The sequence below is a fragment of the Nicotiana attenuata genome, unplaced genomic scaffold, assembly GCF_001879085.1.
Source record: "Nicotiana attenuata strain UT unplaced genomic scaffold, NIATTr2, whole genome shotgun sequence".
In the NCBI taxonomy this organism is placed as follows: domain Eukaryota; kingdom Viridiplantae; phylum Streptophyta; class Magnoliopsida; order Solanales; family Solanaceae; genus Nicotiana; species Nicotiana attenuata.
Genome location: NW_017676853.1, coordinates 11,174 through 29,942, shown reverse-complemented (window position 1 = coordinate 29,942; position 18,769 = coordinate 11,174). Strand labels below are relative to the sequence as shown.

General features: G+C 43.4%; 1 protein-coding gene across 1 annotated transcript; it reads left to right on the top strand.

Annotated features, from left to right (window-relative positions):
• The first annotated feature begins 10,530 nt into the window (after window positions 1-10,530).
• Window positions 10,531-13,459, top strand: LOC109221230. Its single transcript, XM_019385692.1, has 5 exons — window positions 10,531-11,467; window positions 11,627-11,916; window positions 11,974-12,254; window positions 12,519-13,163; window positions 13,378-13,459. Exons 1-5 carry the CDS (start codon window positions 10,531-10,533, stop codon window positions 13,457-13,459), a joined length of 2,235 nt encoding a protein of 744 aa, XP_019241237.1.
• The last annotated feature ends 5,310 nt before the right edge of the window (window positions 13,460-18,769 follow it).

Below are 18,769 nucleotides of genomic sequence, written 5' to 3'. Positions count from 1 at the left end.
GGGAAGATTCGTCGGCAGGATGTGAAGCTCGCGGCAGCAAAATTGGCTCCCCTACGGCCGCAACTTCAGACATAGCTCCCTGGCGGGGCGTAAGAGAAAGACCCCCGCGAACAGACTCGCATAAAAGGTCATGAGCGTCCGCGACGGTAGTAGGACGCGCGAAAACAGGAGCTGCCGCCTTCTTCCTGGAAGGACCTCGACCTATCACCATAAGATCACAGTTAGGCAAGGTTGACTAATCGACGAAGCAAAATCAAAAGTTTACCTGTAGGAACTTGAGGGCCGTAACGTTGTATGAAAGCAGGCCAGGTCCGGTTTTCCTCCGCATGAGGCAGCAGACCGGCGACCCAGCTACTTAGTCCGTTAACGGGCTGGGGTGGGCGTGCCATGGCTGTAATATAAAAGTTAGAACCACGACAACAACATGCAACAGAGAACTTGATGAACTACGACACTTACGTGTGTGGTTCCATCTTTCCGGAAACCCGGTAGGGTTGGAAACCAGATGCTCGGTCCTAATGAAGAAATACTTGTGCCAGAATTTACGGCTCGGTCGGTCGTCGGTCCCAACCACCAATCCCTTCGTACCACGCATCCTCAAGTGCACCATAGTCCCCCTAAGGAAACCGGCTGTGAATAAATACAAAAGATGATGGACGGAGACGCTACTTCTAGCCAACGCTGCATATTTGGTCAATAACAGCAGTACTTTAAGTGTATACGGTGTGAGTTGAGCTGGGCAGATATGGTAGAACCTGCAGAACTCCTCCGCAAAGGGAAAGAGAGGAAGTCCATAGCCTATCAAAAAGGGGTACTCATAAAAGGCACAGTAGCCCGACCTATGAACATCGACGTTGTCCTCCCCCGCCGGAACCATCTCTATGTGGTCCGGAATGCTGTACTTCGCACGGAGGTCCTCCAAGTGGTTGAGTCCCGTCTCGGAACGCACCGGAGCCGGAACTGCAGAATTTTTGTTAAAATCACACCGAGGCAAAGAATGCCTCGGTAATAGAGCTTCCACCGTGAGAGGATCGAGATCCTCTTCCACTTCCACCTCTCCGCCATCGGAGGAGGGCGGTGCATTCAATGGATCAGCCTCAGGAGCCTCTTTGGTACGACGAGATTTGGGCATGTTTTTGTTCGAAAAAGATCACCCGAAGAGAAATGAAGAAGAAGAAAACCTCTGATCAAGAACGGAGAGTATAGAAACACGAAAATCAATAAGAGGGCTGGTAAGTTCTCAAGAGTGACTAAAAGTTCTTCACCGAAATTGAACCCTTCCCCTATTTATAGGGTTGGGTGGCGCCAGAATCGAAGCGTCAGGTTTCAAATCGGCGCGGGAAACCAAGCGCCAAAACGTCAGTTCTTTTCCGCCTCGAGAATATGCGTAATGATGACGCATGAGAACACTGACGTCATCCAACGCAGAACGTTCTACTTCAACGTTCCGACAGAAATGATCGCCGTTTCACACCTATCATGTCGCGTCAAGTCAACAAAGTCAAACTCTCCTTGGCGAACACGTTGATTCCGCCCATCGAAGACGCATCCTGTTGCGACCCCGACGAGCGGAGGACTAACTGTATGGGGTCGAATTTGACTAACTACGTCCCACCGCCTGCGTGACTAATCGTCGAATGTCTACGACTCGACACAAGGGAACGACCCCGGGGTGAGGTGGGAGACAACCTCGACCTGTTATTAGTTCCGTTATAAAGTACACTGACGTTATCACTCCTAGGGTTTAGCTCGAATCCCTCTATTATATTAAGGGGTCCGAACATTGTAATAGAGGGGGACTTGTAACAAAAGAACTGACTCTCTCTCTCTAATATTTATCTCTCTAATCTTATCTATCTATCTCTCCCTCTCTATTATCCATACATTGTTGTTATTATTCCGATTAGTAAAACGATCCTGGGGATTATTATCTCCGACTACGATTTACCCTTTCACTTCTGTGATTTATTTGCTTAAAAAGATTTTAACATCTTTTAAGTCAAACACAAAGGCTAATCTTGGATTTGTACAACTAAAATTGTGGGTGAAACATCAGAATCAAATTAAATTAAACAAAATTTGCAGCGGTCTCCAAATATCCAGATACTCCTAAATAACTCGATAAGAATATAAATTTAAAACGGCTCTTCAAATCTACTAAGAGCTGCTCTGATATTTGACCTCATGAACGCCGTTATTTGTTGTCGTACACCGTTGGATTTCTCAAACACCGTACGGAAAACCACCGCTTTTTAGAACCTTCATGTTTATCACACCCTGTCCACGTGGAACAGTGGAGGAGCAGTTACCGTCAATTTGGGCTTGTAAACCACAGTACTCCGCCACGTGTTATGGGACCCACAAAAAGATTCTGATATTTTTAAAGACCGAAGAATTTTAAGTGGTTTCTACTTCTACTTTCTTCTTCGTATTATTCTGATATTTATTTATTTCCTTTTTGCTAAGTATTGTCACCTTCTGCATTACTTATTATGTCTAGTCAATTTCATGCAAGTACTTTTCAATTTCACGAAAAATTATTATAGTTGGATTATTTAAAAGTTGAACGTATAGCAATTAGCATGCACCACGCGCAAATATACGTTTTAAATAGTTAACAAAAAAACTATATAAAATCTAATGCATGTATCATTCAATTTCACAACAAAATTGTTTTTTATATAATTGGATTATTAAAAAATCGAACGATCAATTGCATTATGCCATGTGTATGTACGTGTTAAAAAGTTAAAGAAAGAATTCATATAAAATTTCATGCAAGTTGCGCAAAATTGTTTAATTGTGTTGTTAAAAAGTTGAATGCTATAGCTAGCATGTTCCCTGTGTAGGTTTCATGTGGATTCATACAGGCAAGTTGTTTGCCTGCTTTTAACAATTAATTAATTTAGGTCCTTTAAATCTGGTGGAATAACGACTATGAATTAAAATAGTAGCTGATCATGAGATACTAGGGGTCGTCATCATACTTTAATTTTTTAGTTCAATTTTGAGTGATCCGACTATAAGCTAATAGATTTTGAGTTCTTCTCTGCTCACTGGTAGCGAATACTTCATATGTTTTTGGTATTAAAAAAAGAAGATCTCGGTTTCAAAAGTAACAACTTATGCTGATTAACAAAATTATTGAAAGAAAAGTTGTTGTTTGGACTTTGGAGGCAAAATAACAAATAAAGATTAATAGCGGTGGTTGGATATATTAAAGAAGGAAGATTAAGAGATAAGGTAAAATTTAAGAAAATAAAATGTTTCTTACAAAAAACGTATTTGTGTTATAAATAGAATTTTATTTATGGTGAATGTCTATATTTAGAGAGATTCTAGGGTTTATTACTTGGTGGCTAAGTCACCCTCTCCCTATAAATAGAAGAGTCCTATTCTATTGTAAATCATCCCAAATCAATAAGAATTCTCTTCCTCTACTTTTCTCTGCAATACTCTTCTTCTTCTTTTATTGTTTTATAACACGTTATCAGCGCGAGACTCTAACCAATTGAGTAGAAGTTTTGGGATGGAGCATAATGGTTGTCAATTGTTCCATGAACTTCCTTCATGATTAGATTCTGAATTTAAGGTAAGTATTTTACTTTATTTTTCTCTTTTAGATTCTTGACATTCTATAATTTGATTTTAAATACGAGCAAAGACAATAAATTTTGATTATAACTCTAATGGAGTTAGTAAGAAATTATAACCACCCAAAGTGTAAAATAATTATATCCCTTGCCATGATTGTGGGCAAAGAATTGAAAACCCGTCCCATTGAATTTGCTCCATTCTCATTCCCTTAAGAGAATGTGATAGCAATATGTGATAAGTATGAAAAAAGATAAAATTATTACCATGAAGGTATCAATGGATGTGGACGTGGCAATAGACGAAATTATAATCGTCATCATTGTGATAATGAGAATAATAAGGATTCTCAAAATAATCCTTCACTCTCTGAAAGTAATATTTGTCATCGATTTGACATGAGATTTTATAAGCACATATAGATGATTATGGTCCATTCATAATGTGAATGTGACAACATCTGATTTATGAATACATATTCATTCTTGGAGGAATATGAACGTGCTAGTGGTAGTGAATATATCACGCTCACCTCTAGAAGGAGGTTTGAGAGGAAATAAGAAAATAATGTCATTATTATGGCATAAATGATCATTGGTCACGTACTTATTGTACGCCAAAATATTTTGGCATTATGATTATTAAAAGACAATGGTAATGCAAGAAACATATCTTGCACATAGTTTTGACCATAACCATAATGGTATAACTTTCTCTTTAAAAGAGATATTCACCATATGGATGTTGATGAATATATGGTACTACAAAATTAATTGAGAACTCTGCAAGAGCCAATTATACTATTTTGGAGAAACAAAATTGATTACCAATAAGGTATTGTGTTGTAGTAAGTCTCAAAGAAACTTATTCAGTTTCCAAAGTATACGCGAAAGCGATTGATTATATTGAGACTATAAATAAAGGAAAGATTTAATATCTTCTATTACTACAACTTGTAGCGGGGTAAAATGTATGTGAAAAGCTACCCGCTTTATTCTCCAGTTTGTACTACACAAACAAAAGAATGCCACAATAAAAGGAAGTTTATTGATATAAAAATTCATATCATAATAAACTTGGAGTTTATTGATAATTGCACACGTCATGGTGTAAATCTGAAGTTTATCAATATTGATAATTTATTCAGTTGGCATAATTGGTTTACCCATATCAATTTAAGTATGATGTGTAAAAATAAAAGAGAATTCACATGGGTAAATATTAAAGAACTAGAAAGTTCTTTACGAATTCTATTATGTTGCCTGTTCTCGTTAATTAATATACCAATTAAAATTGGGATTGAATCCCATGAATGCTGGAAATATCAAAGGTGAATATGGGCCCATTCACCTGCCATGTATACCACATAAGATGCATCTATGAGATGGTTACATGTGCAATTATTAATAACCCGCAACATGGTGTTTTGTGAGGTAACTTGCTCAATAATTTAATTTCGAGCATAATTTCCAGATTTTCTATTCAAGAAGTTCATCTTGATAAGTTGGTTTACATCACAGTTGGTTTAGCAAAATAATTTATTGAGTGCCTCTACTTAATAGCTAAACAATTGCTTATGAGAACAAAGTTATCTATATCAGTTTGATATACGTTATATACCAAAGTATATTATTTTCTCCCCTCACAAGTGGTTCAGGGTCAGGAACCAAATAATTCCATCTTATTATTATTGATGTGCGGTGTATATTTTGATTACACCATAACGCACAAAGGTGGATTCTCAAAGTTGAGGTACCGAGTTAGTTTTTCTAACATGAGGGGGAGACATGATAAACAGTTGAGAAAAAGTTATGTGGAATGAATTATCATTTATACATCTAGATCCCCGAATAAAATAATATGAACTTGAAGTTCATAAAAGGATAATTCATTTGCAATTTATTGCAAAGCATGCCAGACGCATTTGCTGACCCAAAGAAAGTAACTATATTCTCATTGCAAATGCTCCTATTAAGTCCTAGAAGGACAAAGTCTGTGGTACGCTTAAGCGTATAGACTAATCGGTTTCAAATCAACTTCTTGTTAAAGAAGATGAGCAAATGATCAAAATGATCATAACAAAGGAGGCAAGTGATCTAGAAGATCACATGACGTAACACTTCATAAAATCTCAAGAGAGATTCAGGTACCTGAAAATATAAATGAAGAGATCTCTATGTTATGTCTTTATTAAAAATGTTGAAACTGATATAAAGTGTTTGTCGACGACATCTATGATAGCGCTAAATATATATGAGGATCTTAAGTCTGGAGTAACAATTCGAATAGAATTTGTTTCATACGAAAGACATATAGTTTTGGACCTTCAGTTCAAACACTTGAAAGTATGAAGCCAATGATATGTGCAAACAGTTTTCGATATCTTATTTGTCTAGCATGACATGAAAACTTGATATGCATCTAAAGTCTATTATATGACTTATATGACTTAACTTATATACCAATCCTTGAAGGATTTAAATCGCTTAAAGCATATACAATTCTTGGTCCTGAAGTACCATATCCTAAATGCAATTTGTGCACATATGTATCTTGCTATAACTATAAGCATGATAATATGATAGCGAGAATCTGTATGGAGATGTTGAAGAGTCATTCAACAAGATCATATGAAGATAATTCATCTCTATCAAGAATGATGATTTCAAGGTGCAATATATTCATTCAAGTTAATATGGCTGATTTGTTTATCAAATATCTACCAAAGATCTTTTGAAGATGGTGAACAAGATTGGAATGCAAATGCTTAAGGATGTAAAGTGATGCTCTCACGAGGGGGAGTTAATACGCGTTGTACTCTTTATCCCTTAAAAGGTTTTGTCCCACTGGGTTTTCCTTGCGAGGTTTTTAACGAGGCAACAAAAAGGCGTATTATTAAATATGTGTACTCTTTTTCCTTCTCTAGAATTTTTTTCCCACTGGATTTTATTTTAGTTAAGGTTTTAACGAGGCACATTATCTGTTGAATAGACATTCAAGGGGGAGTGTTATAAATAGAATTTTATTTATGGTGAACGTCTATATATAGAGAGATTGTAGGGTTTATTACTTGGTGGCTAAGTCACCCTCTCCCTATAAATAGAGGGGTCCTATTCCATTGTAAATCATCCCAAATCAATAAAAGTTCTCTCCCTCTACTTTTCTCTGCAATACTCTTCTTCTTCTTTTATTGTTTTATAACCATTTGATTGTTGTTTTTAAGAATCTTCATGATTTTTTCTCAAAAGAAAAAAAAAGACTTCAAAGAAAAACGTCTTTGAAAAGATATGTAGAAATCAAGTCCAATCAATGAGTCGTATATTAATCGCAAGTTTGTTGGAGTCAGTTACTCTTCCACTTCGTGCCCACTAAATAACTACTGTAATCTTTTAAAGGCAAATTAAGTTTTTCTAATGCTAAAAGTTATTTAAATTTCGCATTTATCTTTTCATTAACATATAAGTTTCTAATTAGATTAGAAAAGAATTTGGCAAATTGAATATTGGAGCTAATGTCAATGCAATAACAGTAATTGTATGGGTCGAATTTGATCGATCACGTCTCAAAGTCAACACGACCAACTGCCGAATACCTACGAGTCGACATAAGGGGACGACCCGGGGGCAAGAGGAGAAACGACCCCGCGTTATCGTTGGCTCTGTAATAGAATGTACTCTAATTTTATCTTCCCGTTAATTAAGTAAGGATCTTTTATTATATAAAGGGGATCCGGGTCTTGTAACTGGGGATCTTATTTCTTCTGCGGGGAATACACAAGCTCATTGTCTCTTTCATCTTTATTTCTCTACTCTTCTCTCTCTCTCTCCTTCACTATTACTGATATTCCGATTATTAAAGGTATCCTAGAGTTTATTATCTTCGATTACGATTTACCCCTTCATCATTTTGATTGATTTGCTCAAATAGAGTTAATATCTTTTGAGTCAAACAATTTGGCGCCGTCTGTGGGGATTTCTGTAGTTGAAATCATAGTTCTCACTTGGGATATTAAAAACAACGATCACTGTTCTTCACACTCCATAGAAACCAACGATGGCAGAAAAAGAAGCAAGGTTGAAGATGATAGCAAATGTCTCAAATAACCTCTTGGACTCCCTCAACGAAGCCGGTAGAGAAGATACCGAGAATATAACACGAAGGGATACACGGAGGGAGAGATCTCACCTTCTCCACTCGAGGATCTGACGATCTTACGTGAAAGAGGAGCTTCTACGTCCACGGCAAAAGAAACACCACCAGCAGTCAAAAAGCTGCTCGAGGAGTGGTTGGCGAGCGCTATAAGCAGCATGCTCGAAAAACCCCCTCAAGGAAATACCGAAGATTCGCCGGCGGCAGGAATCGCTGCTGTCACCGGCGAGCCAAGCACTGCACGAATCAGCAATACCCGCACTGTCACCGATGCAAGTGATGATACACTCGCAACCATCCTAAAGAAAATGGAAGAGATAAAAAACGAGAACAAAGTGCTTCATGATCAAAAGAACACCAGGAAAGGGTTGACAAGATACCTGGCGCCCCTAAGCTGCTGCCAAAACGCGATGTAGGAAGGTTTGTCGAACAACCATACAGTGAGGAAGTTGCTCCCCACCCCATCCCGAAAACCTTCAAAATGCCACCATACTTGAAAATATACGACGGAACCACGGATCCAGAAGATCATCTAATCCATTACGTCACCGCGGTAAAAGGCAATGACCTGTCAGAAGAACAAGTGCCATCCGTACTGATGAAAAAGTTCGGCGAGACTCTGACAGGAGGGGCATTAACATGGTATTCACAGTTACCAGCACGATCGATATCGACGTTCGAGGAGATGGCAGATAAATTTGCCACCGCTCATGCAGGAGCTAAGAAGGCCTAAGCTAGGGTTAACGACATCTTCGCCATCCGACAAACAGCGGGCGAGGGACTCCGAGACTTCCTGGCCTGATTCAATAGGGTGAGAATGGGACTGCCCAATGTGTCAGAAGGAATGGCGGTCGCGGCCTTCCAGAATGGACTAAATAGGAGCGGATCAAAGGCGACTAAAAAATTGCTCAACAGACTCATGAAGTACCCCCCACCACATGGGAAGAAATTCATAACGCCTACTGCGCTGAGGTAAGGGCAGACGACGATGATCTTAACGGGCCAACTCAGCGATTAACGTTGGTTAAAACCGAAGCAAGGAGGGATAGACGCAACGATGGGCGAAGAGATCAGCCCCCGCGTTTCAATCGAGAAAGACACCAGCCTTATGTCAGAACATCCAACCCGCCTCCTCCGAGACATGCAGATGCCGTGCTACGACACACCGCACCTCTTCGAAACGAAAGAGGTATGCCTCCACTATTATCTGCTCATAACTTTTGTGTTTCCACTTCAGAGATAGTGTACGCACCAGAGAAGCTGGGCATGAAGGTACAATGGCCGCCAAAAATGAGATCCGATCCAAGCACAAGAAGGTCAAACGTCCTCTGTGAATTCCATCAGGAAAGAGGACACAAGACCGAGGATTGCATAGGCCTACGACAAGAGGTAGTCAGAATGTTGAACCAGGGGCACCTAACAGAGCTACTCAGCGATAAAGGAAGGGCCAATTTCGCCAGAGGACGCGACCCCTCCCAAGGACCTCCGAAACCACCATCGTCGGCACGCACCATACAGATGATTATTGGCGGTGGCGATGATTCAGTGATCAACCTTGTCAAATTCACCGCCACACATAAACTCAAGCGGACGGTCGCTCACGAACGGTATGACGACTTCGAAGACAGTATCATCTTCAAAAAGTTAGATGCCGACGGTTTGTCTTTCCCCCATTATGATGCTTTAGTTATAACTTTACATATCGCTGATACAGATGTAAAAAGAATCATGGTAGATGACGGAAGCGGCGCGTGTATTATCCACCCGAGAGTCCTCGTACAAATGAGGCTCGAGGATAGAATAATACCGCGTTGCATAACACTAACGGGTTTTAACAATGCAGTAGAGCGGACGTCCGGAGAAATAGTGCTGCCAGTCTTGGCAGGGGGAGTCACGTTGGAAATCACATTCCACGTCATGAACCAAGAAACAGCCTATAATGCTATCATAGGACGCCCATGGATACACACCATGCGAGCCGTCCCCTCAAGCTTTTATCAGGTGATCAAATTTCCCACACCATGGGGGGTATTCAGCATTCGAGGCGAACCGCGCACCGCCCAGGAATGCTATCGGATCGCCCAAGACTGCACACATACCAAGCAACTGAAAGGAGCAAGCGCGGAGGCATAGCAATTAGCCATGTCGGGAACTAAACCCAACCCCCTAGCAGAAGTCATCAGAGACCCTGACGTCGTAGAAGCCTGCAAGGCAACTATAGAAAACCTCGACCCTGTCCAGCTGGACGACGCCGATACCACAAAAAAGGCTTACATAGGGCACAACCTCCCAGAACCAGGTACGTTTCATGAATTTCTGACTAATAACATCAATTTGTTTGCCTTTTCCCTCTCAGATATGCCGGGCATCCCAAGGGATATCGCCACCCATAGGTTGAATGTCGACCCGCTCTATCCGCCAGTACGGCAGGCAAGGAGAAAATTTAATGCCGCAATCAACAAAGCGGTCAGCGAAGAAGTGGACAAATTACTCACCAATGGTTCCATCAGAGAATCGAAGTATCCCCAGTGGGTTGCCAATGTAGTCATGGTCAAAAAGAAGAACGGGAAGTGGCGAATGTGAGTGGACTTCACCGACCTGAACAAGGCATGCCCAAAGGACTCCTTCCCGTTACCCCACATCGACCAACTGATCGATGCAACGGCAGGGCATGAACTGTTGAGCTTTTTGAACGCTTACTCCGGTTACAATCAAATCCTGATGGACGAAGAGGATCAGGAAAAGACAACCTTCATCACCCATCAAGGGACTTATTACTATAAGGTAATGTCGTTCGGAATCAAGAACGCGGGGGCCACTTACCAGCGATTGGTCACCAAAATGTTTAAGGACCAGCTCAGCAAAACGATGGAGGTCTACATTGATGATATGCTGGTAAAGTCGGCAAAGAAAGAGGACCACATTGATCATTTGAAGGAAGCCTTCGAGATATTGAGGAAGTACGGGATGAAGTTGAATCCGGGAAAATGCGCTTTTGGCGTAGCCTCGAGGAAATTCCTGGGCTTCCTCGTATCACAACGAGGGATCCAAGTCAACCCTGATCAGATCAAGGCCATCGATGCAATACCTGAGGTACTAACCAGCAAGAAACGGGAACAAAAGTTAACAGGGCGAATAGCCGCCTTGTCGAGATTCATTTCACGGTCCTCAGCTAGATGCCACAAGTTCTTCAACGTACTAAGAAAGGATCACGGGCTACAATGGAATGAGGAATGCATTGACGCCCTGAAAAAGCTAAAAGCATACCTATCTTCACCACCCCTACTCGTCAAAGCGAACCCAGGCGAATGTTTGCTCGTGTATTTGGCAGTATCCGAGATCGCTGTCAGTGCGGTCTTGGTCAGCGAAGACAAAGGTACGCAATCTCCTATTTACTATATCAGCAAAACTTTAATAGACGCCGAGACAAGGTACCCTCACCTTGAAAAACTGGCCCTGGCCCTAGTCGTAGCTGCCTGCAAGCTAAGACCTTATTTCCAATGCCACCCCATAAAGGTAATAACAACCTTCCCCCTAAGGGGCGTCCTACATAAGCCCGAGCTCTCAGGCAGACTCGCCAAATGGGAAATAGAGCTCAGCGAGCACGATATAACTTACCAACCGCAAACTGCCATCAAGTCGCAGGTACTCGCTGATTTTGTCGCCGACTTTAGCGCGGAGATATTGCCAGAGGCGGAACAAGAAGCGCTCCGCGCTTCCGCATGTACCGACCTCTGGACTCTCTATACTGACGGCGCCTCAAACGCCTCGGGATCGGGACTGGGACTCGTCCTCAAAGTCCCTACGAGCGAAGTGATTCGCCAATCCATACGATGCCTCGAGATGACTAACAACGAAGCCGAGTATGAAGCTGTGATTGCAGGTTTGAAGTTAGCCCTTCAATACGGTGCCCGGCGGCTCATCCTCCATTGCGACTCTCAACTCGTCGTAAATCAAGTCACTGGGACTTTCCAGATCAAAGAGCAAAGGCTGCAGAAATATCAGTCTGAGATCCATAAGTTATTGCGGGAGTTCGAAGAATGCCACCTCGATCAGATTCCTAGAGCACAAAACATTGAAGCAGATGGCCTCGCCAAATTGGCTGCGGCCATCAAGAATATCAATAAAGAGAACGTGGTCACCCTCCTTCACTCGGTCATAGACCATGTCGAGGTACTCTCTCTCAATCTAACTTCGGACTGGCGTAATCGCTTTATATCCTACTTACAGGACGGAACACTCCCGCAAGACAAAAAGGAAGCCAAGAAACTCCGGACACAAGCGGCTCGATACAGCCTAATAGATCATAACCTCTACAAGAAAACGTTCGGCGGACCCTTGGCCAAATGTCTGGGGCCGCACCAAACAAGGCAAGTACTGGAGGAAGTACACGAGGGTCATTGCGGAGCCCACACAGGGAACCGCCCCCTCGTTCGATGCCTCATTCGTGCTGGATACTACCGGCCCACTATGAAAAAGGAAGTAGCAGACTATGTCCGGAGATGCGAGCAGTGCTAGAAGTACGCCCCTATGATACATAAAGCAGGCGAACTACTCCATTCCGTCACGTCGCCATGGCCTTTCATAAAATGGGGATTGGACATAGTCGGCCCCCTTCCGGCAGGACGAGGAAAGGTACATTTCCTTTTGGTTTTAACTGACTATTTCTCTAAGTGGGTGAAAGCAGGTGCGTACGCACAAATACGCGAACAGGAGGTCATCGCCTTTATATGGAAGAATATTATATGCCGTTTCGGCATCCCCAAATAGATCAGCTACGACAACGGATCCCAGTTTGTCGGAAAGAAAACGATCGAGTTCTTCGAAAAATGGCACATCAAGCGCATACTCTCCACACAATATCATCCCGCTGCGAACGGCCAAGCCGAGTCCTCCAACAAAGTGGTATTGAACATATTAAAAAAGAAGCTCGAAGAAGCCAAAGGGCTATGGCCTGAATTATTACCTGGAGTACTATGGGCATATCGAACTGCACCAAAGTCCAGCACGGGAGAAACGCTATATTCACTGGTCTACGGGACCGAAGCGGTCATACCCGTCGAAGTTGGGGAGCCCAGCCTGAGATACTCCCATATAAGCGGAGCAGTTAACGACGAGAGTAGGTTGCAAGACCTAGATATGGTCGAAGAACGGAGAGATATGGCCCACATAAGAACGATAGCCCAGAAGCAGCAAGTAGAGAGGTATTACAACAAGAAGGCAAAGGTAAGATCACTCAAAGTTGGCGACTACGTCCTCAAAGCCAAAACACTGGCATCAAAGGACCCAAATGAAGGAAAGCTGGGAACCAACTGGGACGGACCATATAAAATCACAGCGACGGCAAACAAAGGAGCCTTCCAATTGGAAATAATGGAAGGAAAGCCGCTCCAAAATAACTGGAACGTCGCCCACCACAAGTACTTCCACTTCTGAAAGGTGTCTCCTAAGTCGTACTCTTTTTCCCTCACCCGAGTTTTGTCCCAATTGGGTTTCCTCGGGGAGGTTTTTAATGAGGCGGTAAAGGGGAAACCTTGTGGATCAAAGCGCAGTTCACCACCTCGGCCCGTCGACACGGTCTCTAGGCCAAAGTAATGAAGGGACTACACTAATCAATCTCCATTGTATACACAGAAATCTCCATTATATGAACGGAAGTCGATCTCCATTGTACAAACAGAAATCTCCATTATATGAACGGAAGTTGATACACTAGTCAATCTCCATCGTATACACAGAAATCTCCATTATGCACCCGAATCTCCATCGTCGAAGCAACATGATAATGTCCAAGGCCATCAGTTTGACCTCGTTCGAACCGCGACGGATACTACTTCGACGACAGACGAAGCAACATCCTAATGGCCAAGGCCATCAGTTCGACCTCGTTCGAACCGCGGCGGATACTACTTCGACGACAGTCGAAGCAACATCCTAATGGCCAAGGCCATCAGTTCGACCTTGTTCAAACCACGACGGATACTATTTCGACGAAAGTAGAAGCAACATCCTAATGGCCAAGGCCATCATCAGTTCGACCTCGTTCGAACCGCGACAGATACTACTTCGACGACAGTCGAAGCAACATCCTAATGGCCAAGGCCATCAGTTCGACTTCGTTCGAACTGCGACGGATACTACTTCGACGACAGTCGAAGCAACATCCTAATGGCCAAGGCCATCAGTTCGACCTCGTTCGAACCACGACGGATACTACTTCGACAACAGTCGAAGCAACGTCTTAAAGGCCAAGGCCATCATCAGCTCGACCTCGTTCGAACCACGACGAAATCTTTTAACATTAGTAAAAATAACCTGTGCGGACAGACTAAGTGTCATAAAAAAACCCAAAAAGGGAAAAGCAGCAAATAGACGAAGCGACAAAAACAAGAGTTTATATTACAACAAAAATCATTTACATTCGTCCCTACGGACGGGCCTTAGTACAACCCGCAACCAAAAAGTGCAGAAACAAAATAGACGAGCTTAAACAACTCATTACCCCCTATGGGATAAGCGTCTTCATACCATGAATCCGAGTCAAGGCGGTTGACGTCCTCAGAAGTAACGTCCTCCCCATCAGGAGAGTTAGGGTCATACCCGCATGATTCGTGAGCGGTACGTGCCTCATTATGCGCCGCCCGAACCTCTGCCTCCGTCGCCCGGCCCTTAGTGTGAAAAGTTCTATATACATCAAGTCGAGCCTCCGCATAGACCCACATCTCATATGTACTATGAGGCGGGCCCTGACCAGATGGAGGACGACATGAGGAGGGCCGAGAACGATGATCTTTTTTCTTCTGACCTCGGTGGGGCTACCTGCCTTTGCAACGCAGCCAATTTATCGGTGTTAGCACTCGCTCGCCCTTGAGCCTATCAACTTCCGCCATCTTAGCACCCAGCTCGGCTGTTAAACCAGCTATCTTCTGCTGCAGGTCCGCATTCTCCGCAGTCACCCCTCGACTCAACTCGAGTTCATCCTCCTTCGCTCTAAGGAGGGTCTCCAACTTGCTGCTGCGAGCAACGGCTCTCACAAGCTCCTCATCCGTCTCCTCCAGCTCCGCCACCCTACGTTCCAACTGGGCCTCCCTCTGCTTAAGCCCCTCGCGGAACACTTGGAACTCAGGGTCCTATTGGAAGATGTCGGCCATTGCTCGGTGCTTAGTGCGATACTTTCGACACTTCGTCAACATCTTCTTATAGAGGTCCGTCCTCTTCCGCTCACGACGATCTCTCTCCACCTCCAGGACGAGGGTCTAAAAAAAAATAGAAGTAAGCACATTTCCATGTCGATCCTACAACACGCAAAAAAGAAGAAGAGCGGACTGTAGTTGGGGTGAGGAAACCTACCTGTAAGGCCATGCCGGCGACCTTCTGAGACAGCTCCATATCATTCATCGTTTTGAGCGTCTCACTCTCAGGAGCGGCACATAAAAGGGTAAAGGTCGATGCGGCCTGCTCACTATTTAACAGCAAGTTGTAGTCTCCCGGGATCACTATACGACGATCAGACCCATCCGTCACCGTCTCCACATGGGTATGACGATCCAGAAATTCATTTACGTCCTCCGGGGCCACGTCGGAACCCGATTCATCAGCTTCCACGCTAGGCCCTCCGACGTTAGTCGACGAGCCCCCCTCGGCGGGCCGCACCAAACTATCTCCAGGCATCAGCCATGAACACAGGCCTTGGCATCGTCCGGGGTGCCCCACTTCCGTCAGCTTCAGCGGCTACCCCCTTTCCCACCTCTAGTCTTCTCCTCTTTCTTTCCAACGACTCTTCACCATTGGAAGATTCGTCGACAGGTTGCGGGGCCGGTGCCATCGAGGTCGACTCCCCCATAGTCGCAGCTGCGGACGTGGCCCCCTGTTGAGAAATTAGAGGACGACCCTCTCGGACAGGCTCGCACAATATATCCCGAGCGTCCAAGGCGACGTTGGGTTGCATGAAAGAGGGAATTGGCGCCTCCTCCTAGAAGCACCTCGACCTGTTGCCATAAAATCAAACAGGTAAGCAAGGTCGTATAATCGACGAGACAAAAATCAGAAGTTTACCCGAAGAAACTTTAGGGTCGTAACATTACAGGAAGGCAGGCCAAGTTCGAGTCTCCTCTACGTAAGGTAGCAGGCCGGCGACCCAGTTCCTGAGACCCACAACGGGCTGGGGCGGACGAGCCATGGCTGCAATGCAAAAATTAAAGTCGCAGTAATAGCATGCAACGAAGAACCTAATAAACTACAGCACTTACGTGTCCTGTTCCACCTCTCTGGAAATCCAGTGGGGTCAGAAACCACGTGCTCGGTCCTGATAAAGAAATACTTGCGCCAGAATCCACGGCTCGCCCGGATGTCTATTCCGACCACCAACCCCTTTGTACCACGAATTCTCAAATGCACCATGGTCCCTCTAAGGAAACCGGCTATAAATAAATGCAAGAGATGATGAACAGAGACGTCACATTCGCCCAACTCCGCGTACTTGGCCAGCAGCAGAAGCACTTTAAGCGTGTATGGCGTAAGCTGAGCCGGGCAGATGTTATAGAATCTGCAGAACTCTTCCGCTAGGGGAAAAAGAGGAAGGTCGTAACCTATCAAAAAGGGGTATTCGTAAAAGTCACAATACCCCGGCCTATGAATGTCAACATAGTCCCCCCCCCCCGCAAGGACCATCTCTACGTGGGCAGGGATACTGTATCTAGCACGGAGGTCATCCAAGTGATTCTGTTCCGTCTCGAAAAGCTCCGGAATCGGAATAGTGGGGAATCCTTATTGAAATCACACCGAGGCAAAGAATGCTTCGGTAATAATGCTTCCACTGTAAGAGGAGTGACGTCCTCCTCTACCTCCACTTCTCCGCCATCGGAGGAGGGTGGCGCGTTCAATGGAGCAGCCTCAGAAACCCTTTCGTTGGTACGGTGAGATTTAGGCATGATCTTGTTTGGAGAAAGTCTTACACAACGGAATAAAAAAAAGAGGAAGAACCCCCGATCAAGAACGAAAGCGCAGGAATATGAAAATCAAGAGAGGAGGGCTAGAAAATTCTCAAGAATGACCAAAGTTCTTCAACGAAATTGAACCCTTCTCCTATTTATAGGGTTGGGTGGCGCCAGAATCGAGGCGGCAGATTGCAAATCAGCGCGGGAAACCAAGCGCCATAGCGCCAACCTTTTTGCCTCGAGAATACGCGTAATGATGACGCTTGTGAACGCTGACGTCACCCAGGGAAGAGTGTTTCACCTCAACGTTCTGACATATATGATTACCGTCTCCCACAGGTCACGTCGTAACATTTCGACAAGTCAAACTCCCCCTGACGGAAGTATTGATTCTGCCCATCGAGGACGCATCTCGCTGCGACCCTGACGAGCGGAGGGACTAACTATATGGGGTCGAATTTGATCGATCGCGTCTCAAAGTCAACACGACCAACCACCGAATACCTACGAGTCGGCATAAGGGGACGACCCGGGGGCAAGAGGAGAAACGACCCCACGTTATCGTTGGCTCTGTAATAGAATGTACTCTAATTTTATCTTCTCGTTAATTAAGTAAGGATCCTCTATTATATAAAGGGGATTCGGGTCTTGTAACTGGGATCTTTTTTCTTCTGCGGGGAATACACAAGCTCATTCTCTCTTTCATCTTTATCTCTCTACTCTTCTCTCTCTCTCTCCTTCACTATTACTGATATTCCGATTATTAAAGGTATCCTAGGGTTTATTATTTTTGATTACGATTTACCCTTTCATCATTTTGATTGATTTGCTCAAAAAGAGTTAATATCTTTTGAGTCAAACAGTAATTAGGTCTCAATTCCAACTAGTTAATATTGATATTTTTAGCTATATGGACGATTAACAGAGATTTTACGTTTTTGACACAATTTCTAACGTGATTTTGTTTAGTTTGTCTACATCTGGCACCTTCAGTAGTTCAGTTCTCATAATGACGTTATTGAAAAAAATATTATCATAATTCATAATTTATTACTCTTATAGATAAATCTACGTAACACATGATCAAACCATTTAATGTATATGACTTTATTTTTATCATTCACATATAATATTATACTCTCTGTCTAATGTGACTATTTTACTGCACATACATTTTAAAGTTCATATTTTACTGTGTACGATTGATCAACACGTCAGGCACGTATGTATTTGGTGTAGAGGAATTTCTTGAGAAGATTATAGGAATTCAATCAATTTCATGTGAGTTTGTAACTAGGGTTTTTGTTGGGGAAACTAGAGAGAGAGAGAACAGGAGTTTATTTTTATTGAAAAAGGAAGAAATGAATCAGTTGTCTTGTCTAGAAAGTTCTACTATCTTTATTTATATTGGGTATACTCTTGTTATTTACATTGGGCCAAAATATCCGGAAAAATAAACTAGCCTAACCTAAAATACAATATAACATAAATATCTAAATATCTAAGTTGGGCCATCCTCCTTGCCTGTTTGGGCCTGGTGTGTATCAGCAATTTTTCCAACACCCCCCCCCCTCCCCCCTCAAGTTGGAGGGTGGGAGAACCCCCAACTTGGGTAAAGAGCATGATGTATAATCCCAGTAAGGGGCTTGGTGAATATGTCAGCCAACTGTTCAGATGTGGAAACATGGTGCAAAGAGATGAGCCCTTCCGTAAGCTTAGTCCGAATGAAATGGCAATCCACCTCAATGTGTTTGGTACGCTCGTGCAAAACAGGGTTCTTGGTTATGTGGATCGCAGCTTGATTGTCACAAAATTCAGGAACATCAGCAGTAGTAGGAATGCCAAAATAAGATAGGAGCCTAACCACCCAAGAAAGTTCAGTAACAACCTTTGAAATGACTGTCACACCTCCTATTTTCACTACACCCCCGGAATAGTGTATAATAAAGGGAGTTATTTCCAACTTGAAGTGACAATCGAAACGGGATTTATTTTTAAAAATCAGAGTCGCCACTTGGGAGATTTATGGTGTCCCAAGTCACCGGTTTAGAGTCCCGAATCGAGGAAAGATTTGACTCTGTTTATGTCCG

Bases quoted from the DNA above. Each gene is read 5' to 3' on its own strand.
- LOC109221230 (XM_019385692.1), top strand. From the start codon at position 10,531: ATGTCGTTCGGAATCAAGAACGCGGGGGCCACTTACCAGCGATTGGTC. The intron at 11,468-11,626 runs GTACCGACCTCT...CTGTGATTGCAG, and splicing joins AGCGCTCCGCGCTTCCGCAT to GTTTGAAGTTAGCCCTTCAA. The intron at 13,164-13,377 runs GTACTTCCACTT...TTGTATACACAG, and splicing joins TGGAACGTCGCCCACCACAA to AAATCTCCATTATATGAACG.